At 23.2% G+C, this 24242-nt stretch overlaps 1 protein-coding gene across 2 annotated transcripts; it reads left to right on the top strand.

Moving 5' to 3' along the window:
- Nucleotides 1–1912: 1912 nt before the first annotated feature.
- On the top strand, nucleotides 1913–22736 carry LOC122849536 (SPEG neighbor protein-like). 2 transcript variants are annotated; one of them, XM_044148259.1, is made up of 7 exons: nucleotides 1913–3125; nucleotides 3244–3488; nucleotides 5114–5283; nucleotides 16299–16509; nucleotides 19499–19626; nucleotides 20376–20544; nucleotides 21326–22263. In XM_044148259.1, the coding sequence occupies exons 2-7, from the start codon at nucleotides 3449–3451 to the stop codon at nucleotides 21430–21432; spliced, it is 825 nt and encodes a 274-aa protein (XP_044004194.1). In that variant the 5' UTR covers nucleotides 1913–3125; nucleotides 3244–3448; the 3' UTR covers nucleotides 21433–22263. The 2 variants fall into 2 exon arrangements, with proteins under 2 accessions (XP_044004194.1, XP_044004193.1); XM_044148258.1 differs by having other exon boundaries at nucleotides 1991–3488; nucleotides 21326–22736.
- The last annotated feature ends 1506 nt before the right edge of the window (nucleotides 22737–24242 follow it).

Below are 24242 nucleotides of genomic sequence, written 5' to 3'. Positions count from 1 at the left end.
TAATATCTGTGTGTATATAATTTTGACACTTAATAAATAGTTATTTGATTTATTTAATAAAATGATAAACTCGTTATTATGATTCTCAGTTTACTTCGTTCAAATTTTCCACAGTTACCTCAAGCTTCAGAATCTCAGATTTCTCGTTGTACGTGGTTTGAAATTTATCCGAGATAACGTACAAGACCGTTTCGTCAGTCTAATCCTATATACTTCTATCTTACTTACTTAAAAAAAAGAGATATCTTTGTGGCACACCTCAAATTTGTATTCCGAAGATGGTATTATTGCATCACAAAGGAAATAATCTACCTTCAATTGTCTGGATACTCTTAACTATCTCATTAATTGGTCAATTAGTTTGAGGGAAATCTAAAAAAACCTTATGCATTGTATACATTGTATATTTTACAATTACTAAAACAAAAACGAATTAAAGATACAATTAGACAAACACACACACATTGATGGCATGAATAGTTAATAACCTGAAGAGATTATGAAGTAATTTTTATATATATATATAGTAAAGCCTCAGTTGTATTTAAAATAAATAAATCTTTTAACTTTTAAATTTTTTATTATACAAAATGAAAAGTTAACTTTTACAATAGACAATTAAATATGTTATAAAATTAATTATCACACAACAATAGAAAATTAAATAGTTAACGAATATCTTTTGTTAATTTATTTAAGTTGATAATGGTTTATCAGGTAGAAAGACATTTTACGGATACTAAATACCAAATTTTAGTCAGTCTTAAACTCGTTATCATCTTCTCTCTGTACCATCTTTATTTATCTATTCATGTATATGTATATATATACAAATTTATGTCTCTGTTGTACTATCTTATTTTTATCATTTTTGTCTCTCTTCAACTCGTCACGTATCAATGAATCGTATATCCAACGTAAGCTCCGACCAAAACCACAATTCACCTCCGGGGCATTCCATAATACACACTAACACCCTTCTCTTCACCTATTACATTTCTCTTCACTTCATAAAACCACAAATTTCATCTATCTAAGATCCAAGATCCAATGTATATTCCAACTTTGTATATGTCTACTTATCTTGAGGTTCATCATTGATAAATCATCAGTTACATAATTACATATTTTTTAAAAAACTTTATTTATATTATTCATTTATCAAAATTATAAAAAATATATTACCTACTTAAGTTAAATTAATTTAAAATTAAATCTAAAAATCTAATGTTATATATAGGTAATTAGGTATATATAGTATGTAGATTTTTCTCATGAATTCTTATAAATTTATACCTATATAAATATAAAACAAAATAATAAGTATATTTATGAATTATATAAAAATCATTTGAAAAACATTTCATTTCAAAACCCAAATATCAATAATAAATTCAACATAAAATTATTGTTTAATTAATTATAAAATAGTAAAAAAATATTTTGAAATTGATTAATTATTTATTTTAATTCATTGATATATTTTTTTAAACAACTATTGTAATAATTTTTATGTAATAATATATATATATTTTTTTTTCTTTATACATAAATATATAATTTATAACAAAAATATATATAAATGTATATTATAAAATCAATTTGTTTTTCAAATGTCCAATAAAAAAAACATGTTTAAGGGGTAGTTTTGAGAATAGAAAAATGTTTACTCTCAAAAGTTTTTAGACTTGATACAGCTTTTTTTTTTTTTTATATATTTTTGTTGTTGGGTGAAAAAGCCTTCTTAAACAAGAAAAAAAAAAAAAAAAAAAGGGTAAAAAAAAATGGTTGATCATGGGGATGAGATGAATGGAAGCTGAAAGCTCATGCGCCCTTCATTCTGTGTCTGTGTGTTATGTGCCTCTCACAAACCGACCAACAAGCGCTTCAACTCACACCCGGTGCGCGCGTTAGTTCATAGTGGGTGGTAAGGGTGAAAAGAAGGACAGCAAGGGTTGGTTACTGTGAGGGGTGGTGAAATCCGCTCATCGCATCTTGCTCTCCAGTCTCGTCCGAGCATTCGTACTCGGAATTAAGTAAAACTATCGTCACGTGCAATATAATTCTCCCCTAATTTAAACTAAAATAATAATATATATTTTCAATAAAACAATCAAGTTACAAAAATATATATAGAATAAAAAAAAATCTACTAGTTAATCAATCATAAAAAAGAGAAAAATAAACTATACCCCCTCTCAAGTATACTTGAAAAGTTTTACCAAAATTACACTTAATATTTTTGTGAGAAAAGTTGAAAAAGTGTCATTAAACAATTCAAGAATAAAAAATAAATTTCTATTTTTTTTTTCTTTCTTTTCTTCTTTTTTTTTTTTTAATAAGAAAAAGTGGTGATTTATATATTTTTTCTTCTTATTATTATTAATATTATTATTATCATCTTTTTTTTTTTTTTGCCTTTTTTTACTTTGATAAATATACTGAGACGTCGGAAAGTGTGATGATGGATTCGTTGCGCCGTTTTCGTTCACGGAATATGTCAGTGTTCAACAATGATATCATAAATTTTGATGGATTTCCCATTGAGTATATTTACATGTGAATTTTAACACATTGCTTGTACACTGTGAAATATATATTAAAAAATATATATTAATATAAAACATATACTACAAATAAATTCAAATTGAATGTTTAAAATTGGCTGTCAGTGATACAAGTGCGTGTTTAGTCAGATAGACCTAAAGTAGATTGGAATCAAAAATATTCTTTCACTACACATTGTAAAGTAAATATAAAATAATAATAAAGTGATGTGATTGTGTACATGATGTGATTGTGTTTGATGTCTTGAAATATATTAAGAATTTATTTAAAATATATTTTAATCATGTCAAAAATTAATTGAATATTCATAGTGATAATTTATTAATAAAACAAAAGTTTAAAAGAGCAATGATGCTTTGTGAATATTAATTTTTTTAATTTTTAAAAGTTTTTGTTTTTTCGTTTTTTTTTAATTTGATAATTTTTGTTTGTGTACACTTCTTTGCTAGTTGAAAATAAAATAATTAATCACTTTGTGTGGTGATTAAAATACTCTACTACTGGCTGATTATTTTTGAGGTTAAAGAGTTTGGATAATGTTTGAATGAGTTCAAAGAGTAAGCAGACAAGTTAAAAAGTTTTATTATTTTTTTATTTTTTTTTTGAAAAAGTTTATACAGTTTTACTCGTATTTTAAAATTTTGTGATAATTGTTGAATTTTCTGGTGATTTAAGGGTACATTCCCCTGAGTGTGTTTTACGAAAATGAAAAATTATTTGGTTTTAAATATGGTGGGCGATGAGAATGGGTTATCCACTGTGTACAACAAATTGAGATTTTCTCGATAAAATTAAAAAAAAATATATATAACGAACAAAAGTTAAGGAAAAAGAGAAAAACAAAAAAAAAAAAAAAAAGAGTGATGAGAGCTAGTAAAAAATGAGGCGGTTACTCTTTACTCTTGGCCTCCTGTTTGCCGGTAAGTTGAGACTTTTCAAAGATTAATTTTAATTAACAAAGAAAAATTAAAACTATCATTTTAAAAATTTATTCAAACGTATCGTTGAGCTACAAATTAAAAAAAAGTTTAAGTGCAAAAAGATCTTATTTCAATTTTTTTTTTTTTCTGCTTCATAATGTTTTTATGGTTTTTTTTACGTCAAAAAAAATAAATAATAAAATAAAATGAGCGTATAACTACCTGCAGATAATGGAAAAGAAACGTATTTTCATGGATTTACATTTGTTCATTTTTTATCTTATTTGTATTCAATGTTGAGAAAGACATATTTTTAATCGACATACACCTTTTTATTACACATTATTATTTTTTCTCTGCATGGCCCAGAAGTTGATTGAAATTTTTACAACAAGTTTAATGATGTCACAATGGTTTTAGTGATATCATAAATTTACTAAACTTTATTTGATTTTATGATTTCAAAATATTTCATAAAATTTTTTGCGATTTCATCTGGTTTTAATGATTTATCATGATTTTTTTGATTTGATAAAACGTTTAAAAATACTATAAGAGTTGTTGGAATATTTAAAGTAATTTTCTAGTGATTACATAAAACTACTAAATTTATAAAATAAATTCAAAAACATTTAAAATAGTAATTTAAAATTGAATAAAAAAATCGTTATTTAATGAATTCTGTCATTCAATTGTGTCAAATCAGTCAGTCAGTTTCATTTAAAATTATTTCTTGTAATTCTGATTTTATCTAATTTCACTATGATTTTAGTGGTTTTATAAATAAAAAATGAACTTCATTTAACTCTATTCCATTATCATTATTTCAAATACTTTGATATAATTTATCTCTAACAACTGTACGGAATAGTGAACAAATTATTTGCCTAAAACTTATTCTATATCTGTGACGATATATTCGAAAAATAAAAATGCACAATCATGTACATAATACATATATATATAATAAATTGACAGTTAATTATACAGACATAAATTCAGAATTTATATAATAATGAATAATTGATAGACAATAAATTCAATAAACATAATAATGTAAATTAAAAATTTTATATTATTTCTAGTAAATGAAATAATTTTAAAAATAATTTTAACATAATAAAACTTTGGTTTTATAAAATTCATTCACAGAATAAATAACTTGTCAAATATCCAATTTAATACTGATTTTAAATTAAATTCTATTATTATTGTTATTATTTCGTTCTAAATAAATCGATATCATGAATTTGTAACCGATCAATTTACGTACCTGATTCATCTGGCCAGTTGGAAAACTCAAATATCCGCCGCAATTGCTGACCAACATTAATTAACCATCCACTGAAATACCATAAAATTTTATAAAACATTTATCATTAACAACATTATCTTTTTATTTTACACTTTGAATTATTAGTTTCAATTTTTATTTTACATATACACGTACTAATTTGAAAGTATAATTATTTTTTTTATTTAATTTTATTCATTATTATAATTTTTAATATAGAATCCAGATAATCATAAATGCAAAATGACAAAAAAAAAAAAAAAATGATTAAATTAATTCGTTCCAAAGATACATATTTAGGGCATGTATTAATGTTTAATTTTTATTCTAGTTCAAGGACCGGGAGGGTGTATAAACGATGATGATAATCCAGATGACTTTGATCTTGAACCACTTGATCGTGGACCATATTTTGATATATCAGCATCGCAAAACGTGACAGCACTTGTTGGTAAATCAGCAATACTCAGATGTCGAGTTAAAAATCTAGGTGATCGTACAGTAAGTAATTTAGTTATTACATAAAATTTACATTTATAAATGATTATCATTCACAATTTATTTAATTTTTTTTATACAATACGAATCAGATTTTAAAAAATATTTAATTTATTTATTGAGTGAGTAAAAATATATGGTAAACAAAAAAAAAATAACAAATGAAATTAAAATTAAAACAAAAAAAAAATAAATGAAGTATTCATTTCTGTTATTATGTTTTTCACTGTCGAAGGGATGAGTCACTTGCGACATGAAATTGGTCATCCAATTTGTTCGACTTGTATTGAAAATGAACATAAAAAAAAATAAAAAAATAAAATTCAAGGAACAAGTTGGTCATTTATTTGTTCCACCAGAAAAAGTTTTGACGAAACTCAATTTTCATGTGGTAGATAGATAGTACAAATCAATTTTATTATAGATTCGTTCGATAGCATGTCAAATGAGCCAATTTGACAAACTTTATTCCGTAAGATTTTTTTTTTTTGTATATTTCATTTTATTTATTTGACAAGAAGTTTCTTGATCCTGCGTGGGTATAATGCTACTCTGTATATATCACAAATTGATACAAATCCGTAAACTTATTTCACATAATACGTATTAATGTCTGTTTCAATGAATTTAAAATGTTTAGAATAATAAAAATCTTTATAAAATAAATTGAAGCTGAGAAAAATATTTAATTTTATAAATGAAAAAAATTTGATGCAATTAAATTCAATATATTTATAATTATAGGCGTCAATGATGATGACGTTACTCTAGTTCTATAATCTATATATATAAAAATATCGGAAATATTAAGAGAAGAACCGACAAAGAAAAGTATATGAGTGGGTAGCCAAGAATGTTTGAGAAATTTGTCAGAGAAGAGAGTGTAAAGAAAAACGATGAAATACAAAAAAGTTGAAATAGTTAAGATTTTGTAAAAAAAAATACGTGCAATTAATAAATTTATTTATATCCCAATCTATAATTAAAAATTATTTAGATAGTAGTAACTTTATTTTATTTTGTATTTCATAAAAATATTAAGTATTTAGAAAAAATATCATAAAAATCACAAAAAAAAATTTGAAGATAAAATAAAAAAATATAAAAATTTTCCTTTTTACCAAGATTTATATATGAAGTGGAAACGAGGGGATAAAATTGTTAAATATTTGTGGATAAGCTTGAAGTTTTTATGGTTAAGGATTAAGGGTAAACTTTAGTATACTAACAAGACATTGTCCTTGAGACACTCAAATAAGTAAAAGATAAAACAATGCTTGTGTTTTTTGTAAAATAAAAATGAATAACAAGTTGTTTTTAAAGTCGTTTGTTTACCTTTTCATTTAAAACAATTTTTCTTTTTTTACAAAAAGAAAAAAAAGGTTGAATAAAATAAACTTTAAGAGTTATAGATAAATACTTTTCGAGGCTTGCGAGAAGTTAACTATTGTATTCGTTAGAAGTTGCAAAAAAAGTAGGCTTACTTACTATATCATTCATGACTTTTTCAAAAATTTTTACGGAGGCTAGGAGCCATAAGGCTCAGCCGCAGTATTGAAATCATCGGCAAAAAAAAAAAAACCGTAATAACTTATAAAATAATTGTCCTAGAGAGTTCGTTTAGGGCTCAAAAGATGCGTCTCGGGGAACACTATCGCACGTGATAGAAAACATTTCTTCATTATTTTTTTTTTTTTAAGAAAACTTAAGAAAACTTAAAATTAGATGATTTTTTTCATCACTCAAAAAATTATAGAGTGAAAACTAATGAAGTTAGACTATCAATCATGTAATGTTTTTTCTTCCAGAGATTCAGCTGTATAAGAATAAGTTCATAAAAAATATTTTTGGGCAGGAATGGATGCATTAATGACGGTTTTAAGGCAATTTTAGGGAATTCTTAAAAACGGGAACCTCGATAACTCTTGATAAAATTGTCGTAGAGTTTTCGTATATAGCTTAAAAAATGCGTCTTTCGAATACCATATATTTTTCTACAAAATTTTTTTTTTTTTATCTATAGTTTTCGAGAAAAAAAAAAAAAACTGTTTTTTTCGATTTTTAGTTTAGTCACTAAAAAGTATAAATAATTAAAAAGTAATTTTGTAAGTAGGTGAAAGGTATTGAAAAGACGCTTCTTTTAGGCCTAACATAACCTCCCTAGGATTATGTTATTGAGACGATATCGTGTAAAAACGTCATATTGCAAAAATTATAAATTCGATAACTCTCGATAGGATCATCGTAGAGACTTCATCTTAGACTCAAAAAAAGCGTTTTTAAAAACTCTAGAGCCGCATCAAAAAACTATCCCTCCAGGCGAAATAGTTTTTGAGAAAAAAAAAAAAAAAAAAATTTCTTGTTTTATTTTTTATTATTTTTGCGAAAAACAATAATGCCTAGAAGAGTGGTTTTTGAACGCGGCTCTAGAGTTTTTGAAGACGCTTTTTTTGAGCCTAGAATGAAGTCTTTCCGATAATCCTATCGAGAGTTATCGAATTTATAGTTTTTTCGCTTTTCGATTTTCACAAGATATAACATGATATCTCTGGATAGCATAATCGTAGCGAGGTTATGTTAGGCTTCCAGGAAGCGTCTTTCCAATACCTTTCACCCACCTACAAAATTACTTTTTAATTATTTATACTTTTTAGTGAAAAAAAAAAAAAACTAAAAATCGAAAAAAACAGTTTTTTTGTTTTTTCTCGAAAACTATAAATAAAAAAAAAAAAAATTTTGTAGAAAAATATATGGTATTTGAAAGACGCATTTTTTAAGCTATATACGAAAACCCTACGACAATTCTATCAAGAGTTATCAAGGTTCCCGTTGTTATTACATGGTTAGCGTAACGTTACTCAATCGATAACTCTCGATAAAATAATCGCAGCGACTTCATGTAGGGCCCGAAAGATATGTCTTTCAAATACTCATCACTTGTATATAAAATTATTTTTCTATGATTTATAATTTTTAAGGGAAAAAAAAAAAATAAGAAAATGAAGGTTTTTATTTTTTTCATTATTCGATTTCGATGTATTTTACTTGGAAAAGAAAATTAATAACGAGTTGGATCTGTTAGAGCGTGATGGAGTTTTAAATGACGCTGAATTAAAGGCTATTCTTTTTTTTTTTTTCAAAAAAAAATATTATTCATTAGCCCTAATTTTTTTATTCTAATTTTAATTTTTTATCCGAAAAACAGGATAAATTCGTTATCTTCAGGATTTGATATCGTCATTTTAATATAAGAAATGATTCTAAGTAATAACAACAGTAGAACTGATGAAGACTGGAAATCGAAAACTCAATCGTTACAAAAAAAAAAAAATTAATATATAAAAATTTATGTACTTGTTGCTTTTTATTTATTATTTTTTTTTCTTATGGTATTATTGTACATATATTGAAAAACATTTTAAAACTAATAAAATATTTTTTAACGATTGGAAAACTAAATAAAAAAGTTTTAAATGAATTTATAATTTTGGAAGTTATTTGTCTATTTTCTTTATTTTTTAGGATTTAATGTCTAGCAGCAATAGCCATTATAGAACGTAAGCATTTTAATAAATTTAATAAAAAAAAATTTTATTTACAAAATCGCGTTACACGGCCACGCAATGGCCCTAGCCGGAGTATTGAAAATTTTTAATTTTCAATGGGTAACGCGGGCCACCAGCCCCAACACACGTTACCAGATCTTTTTTCTTTTAAAATAACTACTTATTACTCAATTGATTTAAAAGTAAAAATTTCTCAAATCAATATAAATCGAAATTTCTGAAATAAGTGTTATGTTATGTCAATAATTTTTTGAAAAAAAATCGCTGAAATTTCTACTAAAGTCAATGTACAAGAATTATTTTGATAAGTAATAATAAAAAATCCGCTGGATCATCGTTTTGAAATAAATATACCTGTGTATTTGGAATTAAAATTTGGAATTTACCTGTCTGCAAAATTTCAAATTCTCATTGATCCTCAAAATCCCAGGATTTGTCCATAACCTCCTGGGAGAAATTTTTGATATGTTTATTTAATAAAATAATATTCAAGTATGTTGATTTTATGGAAAACCTGAAGCATACATAATTTTTTCATGTTATGTTAGCCTTGAGAGAGTCATGAAATATTCGTTGTAAATATAATATACTTTATCAAGAATTTAGGGACAGCTTATACTAGCAAAGTTAACATGCTAGAATTTTAATAATAAGCTTTTATTTGATGTATAGTTAATACAATATAAACTTTCAAGAATATGCTGGTATTTTATAAGATTATAAAAAATATAATAAATATGTATTTGAATATATAAATATATTTGATCTGACGTGTTCCAATGAAATAATGTATAACGTAAAAGTATCATGTCGTTATATTGAAAATGAAAAAAAAAAATTACTAAAAAAGGATAAGTCTTTGATTTTTTTTTCATGCCACGTACAATGTTTTTCTCTAGAGATAAATATTTTTTTTTTCAATCAGAAAAAAAATATCCTGAGGATATTATTAATATAAATTGCATATCAAAGTGAATAACAAATTTATTTATTTTCTTTATTGATGATAATTATCAACAAAAAGTTAATTCAAAAAAAAAAAAACAATAAACTAAATTGTTTGCTTATTTTTTGATTATTATAATGGATAATGGTTTAACTTGGGGGAAAATTTAAAAATATTTAGCATGAAATTACATATTTTAGTGGTACAAGTCAAGTAGTGTCAGACTCAAATTGTATTTTTAAATTTTACTTGTAGAATGCACAATTAGTTTTTATAATAATAATAACTTCATTTGGTTTAAGCTCAAAGATGCCTAGTTTTGTTTAAACTATACAATGTAATCGGGTTAATGATACATTTATACCGAGTTATTATTTATAAAAGTATAAAATTTAGAAATGTATATATTATATTCAAAATAAATACTCAAATATAGTGATGAAAAGTTTTGTATAATTAAAGCTGAAATGGAGAAGTTGGGATTAGAGATACTGAAAACTGCATCAGATGTGGTTTTAATTTTCACATATACTCCATTGCTGGATCAAAATTAATCCCCATTCTGTTATAACCTCTCACTTAAAATATTTTTTTAATCTTCTTTTCATTAGAATAAAAATAATAAAAGAGATGAACCAAACATGTTAAAGCATGTTGAAAAAAATATAAATATGAAATAAAAATAATAATAAAAATATATTCCTACATATAAAAAACAATTCTGGTTGATATTTTACATTGAAAAATTTTTAAATTACGCAACTTGAGAGCTGCTAATTGAAATGGTTGTTTCACTTCACGTTGCGACGAAACGTGACTTCCAGACATGTTTCTTGTTCACTCTTTTGTCAATGATAATTGAATAAAAAAAAAAAATATATAAATAAAAAAAATAAATTAATGTCTCAGAAAAACCTTCCATTAAGAATCGATAAAAAAAAAACTAATTAAATTGATTAATTACAGTTTCTAAATAAACGTTGATAATTTTTTTTTTTTTTTAAATATTGATATTAACGCTGAGTGCAATTTATTAATTAAATCATAGTGAAGTGGAAAATTAATTAGATAATATTGAAAAAAATATTATATTCAAATGAAATAAAAAAAAAAACGAAATATCGTTTGATTAATAAATTACTAGTAATACCAATTTGAATCATTAAAATTGATATAATGTTTTTTTATTTCTTTTTTTTAATTTTACACGAATAGAGTTGATAAAACACAGTTGAAATAAATTCAGTATCTTTCAGCTCGTGATATATATATATTTTAAAAAAAAAAAAAACAATTTTTGCTTCGTGAGTTTCAAGTATTTAACACTACAGTATCTTTTCTAAACTACAGACATTTTGCGCGAATTAAGCATGCTGTACACAAAACGAAATGAAGATTAAATGACGCTACGTGGTTACCAAGCGGTCGAAGTACTTGACTGAGTTGAGGATAAACGTAATGTAACTGTGGTAGAATTTGTCGTAAAGCTTTGGGAGGCACGTTTTAGTTACATCATACGATACAATTTTTTTTTTTTCCAACTATATTTTTACGCACTAACTTGTGAACATTAATGAGTCTATTACGAAATAATTTTATTTCAATTACTATCAGATGGAATCAAAATTTTAAAATAATTTCATCAAATAGATACTGATATTTTTAATGTAAATTGAAATGATTAAATATCGTTGTATCAGCAAAAGTGATCACACACAATGTTTTTATCAATTTTTTTATATTCATTGTTTGAACGAATTAAAAATAATTGAAGTAAAAATAAATTATCTATATATAAAACTACTTCATTTTGTAAATTGTATATAACGTTATTGATTGTTTTATTTATAACTATTAACTAAATAACTATTTATATCTAGATAAAAAAAGAAGATTGATTTTTCAATTTTTTATGTATATTCTTTCTACTTTTGAGTCACATTGAATTTCGTGTAACATCAATAATTAATTTTTATCATCAAAAGTATTTGTTCTGTGACCGAAATATCTTAGTTTTGAATGTAGTATAAACAATATTTAAATTATTTGATTAACTAAATTATATCAAATTAAAATTATCCTCCAATATTCCTTCCATTATTATGAATTTTTTCAATTCCAATTGCTTCAAATGACTTTAAAAATTAAAACGTTCAGGGTATTATTGTTTTAATAATTTATTATTCAAATCAAATTATCGATAACGACTTACATTGATCAATTGATTATTATATTCATCATCATAATGATTTATTATTTATCATAAATAATCAGGATAAAAAAACTCAGTCAGCAAAAATTTATCTATGTGTTGGTGAAGATTATTAAAAAATCTCTCTGTCCGAATTATTAAAAAATTATTGAAGTAATAAAATCATTAAAAATTACACATTAAAGAATAAAGCACAAATATAGTTAGTCACAACGATTTTATTCCTCAGTATTAATATTACAAAATTTTAGTTTTACCAACAATCTTTGCATTATGATTCTATTAATTGAAACTCATAAATATTTTCAATAATTTTTTTAACCAATATATATTATTAGACTATATACTATTAAAAATTAACGAAAAAAGAAAAGTTCAATCATCATGAAGAACCGGAGCTTGGTCGTCTCGTATATAAATATAAAGAGAATGGGAGTACAACGGAGTAAATTGGAGAAATATGGAGTAATGTTGCAAAAATCTGAGAGAATCGGAGAAATGCGGAGAAAAACGTAGAAATGTCGGAGAAAAACAAAAATACATTGTAAAAAAGCGGAAAAATATTGAAAAAATATTTCGCCAAGCAAACTCAAAATAATCAATAAACTGTTCTAACTCTGGCTTACAACAAACAACAAAATCACTTGACACAAAATTTTGAATCCACTTGAAAACTTGCAAGGTATATCATTGCTCAAATACACTTGCTATACAGAAGAAAATGTACAATCACCACATATGACTATGTGTATGAGATTAATTATAAGTAATTAAAAGCATGTGCAAAAGCACTCCAATTTCAATTTGAATGATTTTGGAGGGTGCTTGGTCAGGATCATCTAGGGTCTGTCCAGAAATCGTCGTTCAGTTCAGACCTCCAAGATGGTGGACATCAGTGCCTATCTAAATTGCTAAGCTGAATCACCTCCATCTTAGAGATCTGAACCGGAAGACGATTTCCGAACGGATCCTTGCAAGCTCCTTGTCGACGCGCTTTTGCGCAGGTGTTAATCCTTGCCAAATTAACGCAAGTATAAGTATACCTGAAAAAATAAAAATAAAAACGATATTTCAGTATATAAATAAATAAATAATTGAATGAATTATTAAATAAAATGATGAATTCTTACTGATTAGATGCACTGCACATTTTTGTTGTCCTTAATTCATCAGTGTGTACTACATGAATTTCGGATCGGATTTAAAATCAGGCACCCTGATCCGTTCTGAGTCAGAACCTGACCTGAAATTCTACTCGGAGTGCCGTACAAAAAAATTTTCTTAGTGAGAAAATTTACTGATTATTAGCTAACATATTGATTTCTATTACGTATATTTTTTTTTTTGTTTATTAAATCATGAAAATCAGATCAATTCACTGAGGGGAAAAATAATTCAACAGAATATAATCAGTCAAGCGTACTTAAATCCCATTTCCGTTTCGTGAGACTCATCGATTAAATTTACACCCACAGAGTATTACACTCTCCAAAATCACAAATAGTAATCGCAAATCAAAGTTTACACATAAAAAAAAAAAATAGGTAAAAGAATGTTACTATTCATAAATACTTTTACTGCATGAACTTTAATAATTTTAATCATAGAATATTGTAATGTTGAAGATGTAAATGCAACGACATTAGAGTTTTATCGTATTAAAAACTTTATTTAGTTACTTAGCATATATAGGATAAAAGAGTAAGTACGGGTAAAAATTGGGTAGAAGACAGAGAGAATATATAATAATGTTAAAATTACAAGAACTAATTGGTGGTACTTTGTGAGAAAATATCATTACCATGATATTTTATCCAGTCACGTATCATGTTACCTCAATTATTAATATCAAATGTAAAATATGTTTTATTATTATCATTATTATCACGTTCAATTTAATTAATTACCAATTAAAATAATATATGTAACAGTATCAATATCTGTCATTGAAAATTATTTAAATAAATAAAATTGTACAAATATCGTAATATTAATAGGTTGCATGTAAATAGAATCAAACATTTTGAAATTAAATGAGTATTTTATATTCAAGATGGATTATGCTTTAGTTTTTTTAATCTTTTATAGTGATAATTCATTAAAATATAAGTTAAATAATTATGCAAGTTTCAACAACTTAATATGATTAAATGATAATACTGTTAATGAAAATTTATTTAATTATTTAAACATTTTTTTTGTTTAATTTGTAGGAATAATGACTAAATATCATGGTCAAAGTATTTGAAACATAAAATTTCCGGCCAAATAATTTAGAAATAAAATTTCCTGGTAATTTTCCCAAATAAATATAAATAAATACAACATCCTGTATAACGTGTAATAGTATTTTAAATTAAACAAATGTTTATCAAATATTTGATATTTTAAATTGAAATTTATCACTCTAAATATATACTAGCATTAAAACATATAAATATGATAATTTTCTAGTGTGTCCTCAATAATTATGGCTACTTTAGATAAATTCAGGATTAAAAACTTAAAAATAAATTTGTTTTTGTATATTGTAATGTTACGATTATTTTAAATTCGTTGAAATATTTATTTTGAAAATATTTATATATTTATTAAATATTTGTTTTGCAAATATAAAATATTTTGATAATTATTACAAACAGATTATATATACTGTCAAATAAACGGATATTTATTCCTATTGAAAAATATTTTTTATTGAATTTTTTTATTCGAAAAATAATTTTTATTCAAGATTTTTTTACGGGGAAATTTTCGTTCATGATGTATACTCATTTAATCGACACAATTTTGTTTGTAATTTATTTGTTTTTTATATGAAGTTATTTATGATTGTGTGTACTTGATGAATTAAATGTTGTATATATCGTTTTACTCAAAGAACCATATCATGTTATCCTCAGCTTCAACTATCTATCTATCTTGACATGAATACACATATATTGTTTCCAAAGGATGCCGGTCAGTTAGTACATTATATCCGGGTTTCACAAGGCAATATACATACACATTCATAGACCAGACAGATCGTATATCTCACTTTGAACGATTTTTGATATGACGTATATCATCGTAAATAGTGCATGTGTATTACTGACATTAACATTTCAAACTAGCCTGATGCATATTTGTCATACATGTTCATACACCTGTCATGACATTAAGAAAAAAAAAAATTATGATAATTTTATTTTTTCTTCACTATAAATTCATGATATTCAAAGTCAATGGAATTTATTTGTTTTATGCAAAGAGTGCCAATGGAATTTTTAAATTTTTTTTATCGATTCACCTCGTGGTACAAGGTAAAAGAAAAATCAGAGGAAACGAAATTAAATTTTCAAGTATACATACAATTTCAAGTATATCTACTCTTAAATAATAATTTTTTTTAAATAAACAAATAACATTTTACACAAAAAAAAAGGCATAGTTATTTTGATGCTAAATATCATGGTTAAGAAATAATATAATATCAAAGATAAATAATTGATATGGTCGCTTTTAGATTTATCAGAGATATATATATATTTTCTTTCTATTTTACTAGTTTCTTTTTTTTTTCTTTTAAATTACGTGATTATTTTTTATTGATATAGGAATCATTATTACAAATAAATCATGAAAAAAAAAAAAATTGAAGGGATCAGTTGGAGAAATTTTTTTACTTTTTGTATGACGACTTTTATCTTTTTCTTCCTTTCATTTTCTGAGGTAAAAACGTGTGTTTTTTTTTTTTTATCTACTTGTGAGAATAGAACGGAGTTTTTATAATAATACATATGTGTTATACATATATATACATTTATATACAAGTGATGTGGCTCTATATTTGACCCAACACAGTGCACAATTAATTTTTCCAATCTTTTAATATCCATCTAAATTTACCAACTATATAAAAACATGAAAAATAAAACATTTCAAGATATTAAATTCTTGTGACACTTCATTGAAAAAAATAAATAAAAATAAAAAATCACATTTGTCAAGTGACTTCATTATACAATATGATTTATCATCGAGTATTTTTTTCCTGCAGTAAATTCAATAACTGGAAAATATGATTTTTCATTATTTCATTTTATAAATCTTACAATATATTTTTCCTAGTAATTTGTTTTTTTTTTTTTTTATTTATTATTATTATTACAATTTACGAAGAAATATTGATTTTTTCATTATTTTTAATTATTTTTCTTTTACTTTATTTCAATACATATGAAAATTTTTTTTTTTTTCAATTTCAACAGTTTGTTTTGTTGTTAATTTGATTTTTCATTATTTGTTTTAGGTGTCATGGGTGAGACACAGAGATATTCATCTTTTAACTGTCGGTGTTGATACATATACAAGTGATCAAAGATTTGTTGCATCACATTTTCCACGTACAGAAGATTGGACACTTGAAGTTAAATATCCACAACGTCGAGACTCTGGTATATATGAGTGTCAAATATCAACAACACCACCAATTGGTCATTCAATGCATCTATCAGTTGTTGGTTAGTATTTAAAAATATATTTTTAGATTGAATTTCTTACTCAAATTATTATTCAATGAAATATTTCTTTTTCAATTTACATGAAAAAATTTTTCAAGTTAAAGTTAATTTTACTTTAGCTAGTTAAAAGTTATACATTTTTAAGAATTTTAGTTTATGAAAGAAATTAATAAGCTATTAAAAATTTTAATATAATTTAAAAAACATGATAAAAATAATAATTAATAAAAGTTTTAAGGTATAAAATATATTTATAGTTTATTTTATAATTAATCTTTTTTTATTTTTACATTTTCAAATAAATATAATTACATTTTTTTAATTTCTAAAGGCCAGAAGTGTCTTTTGATATGATTTTTTTGCTTTTATATTTTTTATAGCACATGTACTTAAATTTTATAATTATTATTTGATGTAATTTATTCATTGCATTTTAATAAGGCCAATTTTTAAAAATACATTATTACTTACTAATTTAAAAATTTGAAAATATATTTATGTAATATATTAAGGTCATGATTGAAGACGTCGTTTTTTTCTTTTCTGAATGAAAATGCACATTTGATTTTTTTGACTGTCTATTTTTATTTGTCTATATGTTAATTTAACCTTTATTTTTCATACAATTGTTGAATTAAAATCGAAAAAAATTAACCTAAATATAGAATTTGTTGGTTCAACATATATTATTTTACATATTTTTTTAAAATATTGATTCATCAAAATTTTTCATTTGTTAAATTTTAACATCCAAGCTAAATATTAAATTAACATTTGAAAAACATGTAAACCTTTCTTGCTGTTCTAAAAATATTAAATTCAAAATAAATTTTTTGATTGCATACTTACTTACCAAAATATTTTCTTGAATAAATATTCAAAAAATTAATAGTATAATTAACATTGTATTGTAATACAATATACATATGAATGTTCATTACTTTTCATCAATTAATTTTTGGTATTAAATGTGTAATATTTGTTTATGACATCAATTCTCATGAATATCGTATTACAAATATAACAGTAATTCTATATTTACATATATTTACGTATGCAATTGGTATTTTCTGAGTAATGATCATAACATTCAATTTATTTATGTAAAACAGTTATTACGAATTCAGTATCATAATGAATAAGATGAAAATTTTATACATAGAATATCAAAAATTTAAAATTCAATATTTTAAAAACTAAATACCAAAAGTTTTTATAGAATTTTATTGAAAAAATATAACAAAGTTCAAAATATATATATTTTTTTTATCTTTACAAAATTCTTTTATAGAAGAAGATTCCTTTGTCTAAATATTATATATATAATATGTACCTATATATTGTTGGTAACTTACAAGTTTGGTATTCCGAGTGAATGTGTATGAGAAGGGTTTCGAAATTGTCGAGTGAATATCTAGAGGGCCATTTTAGTTTATCCGCATATAGTCGTTAGTGATCTCCCGATGCTATTCAATGTATATATATATATATCTATTTAATGACTAAATGTGCAAGTGTAATTTAGAATAAATGATACTTATTAAAATTTTCTCTCTATTATTTAAATGATAAGATGATAATAATTTAATCCTATGAGTTATTATTTATATACCACTGATATATGATTTTATAGACTATTTAATTATTTTTTTACAAAAATTGAATTGGAATTTTTTAAAAATACAAGCGGATATTTATATATATTGAATTTTTCATTGGATTCTTCATAAAGTAAATGAGTAAAAAAATATATATCGATTTTTCACATTATTAACAAATTATTTTTGATTATTATGATTATTATCTCCGAATATTGAAAAAAAAATTCAATTGGATTTATAATGAATCATGAATGTAGATATGGATTCCATATTTTTAAAATTTTCCACGAATCAATAATTGATTTTCAGAAAAAAAAATAGCTAGCATTTTATTAAAACCATTTGAAGTATTTATTTTTTTCACGTTGTAATATCAAATTAAAATTAATCATTCCAGCTAAACTCGGGATAAAATAAAGGGCAAATAAAGTATTTATTTTTTAATTAATTAAAAGTTTTCGAATAAATAAAAAAGTTTATTTAATAACGTATAAACATTAAATTGATATAATTTTTTTAAGAATCATCTCAAAATAAAAATAATAACGTAAAAAAAAGAAGATTTGAAGGAAATGTATTCTCACCACTCAAATTATCGGAGTAATTTTTTTTAATTAATTGAATTTATCGATAATTTAATTAACTAGATTTTTTAACGTTTTGAATTTTTTTATTTTAATTCACATTGACAGTGAAAAGCTTTTTTATGCATACAGATACTCATGACAATTTCAAAGTGTTATTTACTTTATAGTTTGTGTATTTAACTGTCGAGATAGTTGACAGAGACAGTTCTCGTTTTACTGTGCATCTGGAGAAGTTAATAGTAGGGATGAAAAGGGTGTAAAAGAGGAGCAAGGGAAGAGGTAAAATACGAGTATTTACTGGAATTTCTGTGGTTGACGTGTGTTGCAAGTACAAAACTCAAGAGACCCGAGGATATTAACAATAAATAAAAAATAAAAAAAATGATATAAAATAATGAAAATAATAATAAATTATATATAATGAAAATGCTAATTACATTTATTCAAATAAATTTTATATACTATTTTTATTTATAATTAATAATTAAACTCTAAATTTAAAAACCATGGTGCACTAGCCAAGTGAAAAACATAATTATTAAAATAATATCAAATACCTATATACTGAAATTATATTTGAATTTTATTAAAAATAAATATGAAATTATTTTATAAATATATTCAAAATTACTATGTGAAAATCTAAATATACTTATTGAATTTATTTTTAGTTATTTCAAATATATAATTACTAATTAATAGTTAATTATAAAATATATTTTAAATTTATATTCCATTCAGGTACTTTCCTGTTTACGTTATAATTATTGTATTTAAAAAAATTTTTTTCTGTTAAATTAGAACCAGTAACAACAGTGGTTGGTGAACCAGAAATGTACATAAATAGAGGAAGTACAATGAACCTTACTTGTGTAATTCGACATTCACCAGAACCACCACCAGCTATTTATTGGACCCACAATGATGATGTGAGTTGACAGTACATTGTTTGGACAATTTCAAATTTCAAATTGTTATGCATGGATACATCGAATGTTTCATATTGGTTACAAATTTATTGTCCGGTTGAAATAAATAAAATTCATCTTCTTTTATTTTTCTTTCTATGATATCTATTATTTATTTTTATATTTTTCTATTTATTTTTTATTATCTTTGATTTGAAGTAGAAACAAATATTGTAATAAAATATAAAGTAATAAAAGTAAATATAAAACTCAATTACATTTGAAAAATATTTGAAGCAAACCTAAATATAATTTATATTTATTTTTCATACAATACTTAAATATAATTTGAGTTCATTTTTAACACAATTTTTATAAAATAACTTTTGCTTAAAAGCTGCCTTTGTATTTAGTTTTTTTTTTTACAAATTCTTGAAACAAAAACTTGAAATTCTCTCACATCTTATGGTCCTATTTATATATAGAACTTCGTCATTTAATATTAAAGATAATATTAATTATTTACAATGAAGCTTTTAAGGCCGTTTAACATTGTGTAAATTAACTTTGTTTTTTGTTTTTCATTATTTTGCTTTTAAAATGGAAAACGGTGTTCATTGATTTGAAGAAAATAATTATTTAAATAATTGTTAAAATTAATAATTTGTAGAAAAATAAAAAAATGTAATTTGTATATTTGAGTTAAATCTATGTGTTTTGTTATAGTCATGTTTTTTTTTGTGGTTTATATTTATTTTAAAAAATTACAGGAGATTAATTATGACAGTCCTCGTGGTGGAGTATCCGTTATCACTGAAAAAGGTGAAATAACAACATCCTATCTTCTCGTTCAACGTGCTCAGCCAGCTGACAGTGGTAGTTATACTTGTCATCCAAGTAATGCCAACGAAAAAACCGTCACTGTCCATGTTCTTAATGGTTAGTTTTGAATCTATATTATTACACATTTACAAATGATAACAACCAACATAAAAAATAAACACTTAAATCACGAAAATAATGTTTTTCATAAATAATAAAAATAATAAATTTTCATTAAAATAGTGTTATATTTTTTTATTCTACATTCAATAACATTTTTTAATTATGTTTGAGTTTGTTCATTTATTTTTTTTTTTGTTACATTTTTGTCATGAAAATAATGAATTCTTATATCAAATTTACATTAAACATTTTTATTTTTTTAATTTTATTTTTTTAATTAAATGGAATTTATTAGGTACAAACTCGATAATTGGAAAATTTTACATACAATAAAATCAAAAGCTGTTTCAACTTTCCAGTATTATTTTATTTTACAAAAACAAATTAACTGAAAATTTTTTTACTTTCAAGTGACCTATTAAAGCTATAAAAGAATTCTAGATGAAAAAAAAATTGATGGCAATTTGATTTTTACATAATAAAATTAATTAAATTGTTTTATTATTATTATTATTATTTTACAAAAAAATTTAAAAAAATGAAATTCAATTTTATCGTAATTATTTTAAATTATACAAATGAATTACATAATTATTATATAATTCACACAGTTGATGAACAAAAAAAACATATGCATTTATATTTTTTTAAATTGTAAAAATACCAAGAATTCTTTGTATAATTATTTTTATAATTATATTTATCATTAGAAAACTTAATTATAATTATATTAACAATAAATTAACTCTATATTATTATTTAAATTTAATTTCAGGTGAACATCCAGCAGCAATGCAACATGGTGGTCAATTGAGAATAGGAAATCCACCATTCGTGATACTTTTAGCAAGTTTATTGGCATTTTTGAATCATCGTCACTGAATATTCTAGTATATTCTTGTATAAAAAATCTTAAAAACAAGAAAAAATTTTTAAAAAAGCCTATATAAATAGAATTTTTGTTAATTAAATCACAATGAGTGAGTATAAATTTTTAATGCATGATTGAATTTGTGTATAAGGGTGAGTAAATTTGTCGATATAAAATTATATACATATGTGAAAATAATAATAAATTTAAAAAAATATATAAATTATTATAAACAATTAATGAAAAAATAAAATAAAAAAATAAAAATAAAATAAAATGTGAAATTGTTTAGAGAGGAAAGAGGTATTGATGACACCTTTATTTCAACGGAGAATGATTTACGATAAATAGCTAGATTGATGTGAATATCGTTTGGGGAGGATAGAGGGTTAGTGGTTGGAGAAGGGATGATTTGTATCAATTGATCGCGTTGGGAAAATGTGAAGTGAAAAAAAGAAAAAGAAAGAATTATGAGAAAGAAAAGTGAGACTTCGATAAAACACCACAGGAAGTTAACCTATTTCGATATTATCGTCACCCACATTTATCGCGTTAAAATCATAAAACTGTGTTTTATTTATTTATTTTTTTATTTTTGTTATCTGACGTACTACGCCTACAATTTTATATATAGATTATAAATCACTATCACTTACTTATACTCATTTCATATCATTTTGTCACACAGAATTTAACGATCCTATTTATTTTTCACAATATATCTATAGACATAAAATTTTGAGGGGCTATTCATTGTCAGAATGAGTGATGAAGCAATTTCAGTGGTTCCATAAAATTACTAGTCTTTATATATGATTTTAAGTTATTTCAAATTATCACAAGTGGAGAAAATATATTTAAATTATTATATCAAAAAAATTGTATTATATATATACATGTATATAAATGTATATTTAAATTATTATTGAAATATTTATGTATTAAAAATAAATATAAATTACATTTACATTTTGGCATACGAATTTCATTAAATATAATTTATATTTATTTCTTTATTTTTTTTTGAATTCCTAAAGTATTCCCAAATTTAAATGTAATTTGTATTCAAATATTTTTTAAATATAATTTAGGTATATATTTAATACAGTTGATATTTATTTTTGAAATGATTAATTAATATTTTTTTCCACTTGAGTATTTAATTTGATTTTTCAAAACTTTAAGTAATTATTTGAAATTTTCGATTGTGGATATATTATAATATTGTTTAATATTAATTGATAAATATTTTAAAAATAAAATAATTGTTATTAGGTTAAAATAAAAATAAACAATTGAATTGTTTTGTTTTAAATTATTTCATGCTATTTTTCATGATTTATCCAATTTTATATTATTTTAATAAATAATAATGAATGTTATGATAAAAAATTACAGAAAAAAAATATATTAAAATATTAAAACTTTTATCATTCTATGAAGATTTATGATAACAACATTTAATATTTTTTTTTTTCGTTGAATCAATGTTTATTTATAAAATAATAATATTTAAAAAAATTTCACAGTTGTATAAATAGTGAATAAATTATTTTTTTCAAGTATTATTTTATTTTCAATTTATTTTTTTAATTTTCATTCTGTCATTGTGTTGATTTTTTTAATCAAACAAAAAAAAACTATATTTTTTTTCAATTTAACAATATTATTACTCACAGTTTATTTATTTTTTGATAAATTAATGATTATTCTTTACTTTATTTTTTTTAATTATAAGTATCACAATTTAAACTTTTATAATCACAAAAAAATAGATTACAATGAATAAACAAAATTACAACTTAGTTTATTTTTCGAAAAATCAACACAAATATAAATTTTAAATTTGCTTGACATTATTCTAGTTGAGTTTCAGAGTTGTAAATTTACGTTTATGATTGTACCAAAGCGATACATCCAAGCAAGCAATTCCCCTGGTTATATATTTTGATTATATTGCTCAGAAGATCTCCGGGGTGTGAATTCAAATCACAAGGATTTGTATTTGTTTCTATTTTATTGTTATTCTTGTTATTTTTTTATTTTTTTCTAGCCTGGCTTTACTATACTTTTTGTATAGATTTTTTTTTACTCTCTTCCCTTGACATCTTGAGCTCCTGTTTCTAAAATAAAACTCAGTGTAAAACAACTCACTGATATATAGCTAGAAAATTTATTCTGCTACAGCAAGAAAGGACTCTATTTATTTATTCGTCTTTTTATTTTTTTATTTTTTAATATATGTCCTTTTCAGTACTTTCATTTTATTAGGTAGATGAAGTTTCACAAATAACTCCAATAAAATTACATCATTTATTTTTAATTAAACTTTCCATTATAATTTAGTTAAAATAAATTTACAAAGCTATTTATGAAAATACAAAAAATGAAACTTTATTCTTGTTAAAGCTGATTACTTATATTAATGATATATGATAACAATATTGATAACACGACTACATATTCCGACTAATTTAAAGTTAACCTAATATTTTTTTATACTTATACCTATATGCTCATACTTTTTTTAGGAAAATCATTTACAAGGATATTTAATATCGGGATGATATGACTCGGAAATTCATATTCACGATATTATATTTATTTCATTGGCTTTTTTTTCTAAATAAAAAAATTATTTTATCCTATGCAGTTATGCCAAATGCTAAATGATATTAAATTTACTATACCAACAATTAGAATCGTCATCTGTAAATTAAAAAAAAAAAAAATTTAAAAATAAATTAAAACATGTTTAAAGATTGTAATAAAGATAAAAAAAATAGTCAAGTTTGTTAATGCATTTGTAATTATCGTATTA

Source organism: Aphidius gifuensis, linkage group LG2, assembly GCF_014905175.1.
Source record: "Aphidius gifuensis isolate YNYX2018 linkage group LG2, ASM1490517v1, whole genome shotgun sequence".
Taxonomy (NCBI): Eukaryota; Metazoa; Arthropoda; class Insecta; order Hymenoptera; family Braconidae; genus Aphidius; species Aphidius gifuensis.
Note: the sequence above shows the minus strand (reverse complement) of the source record. Positions and strands in the feature narration are given on the sequence as shown.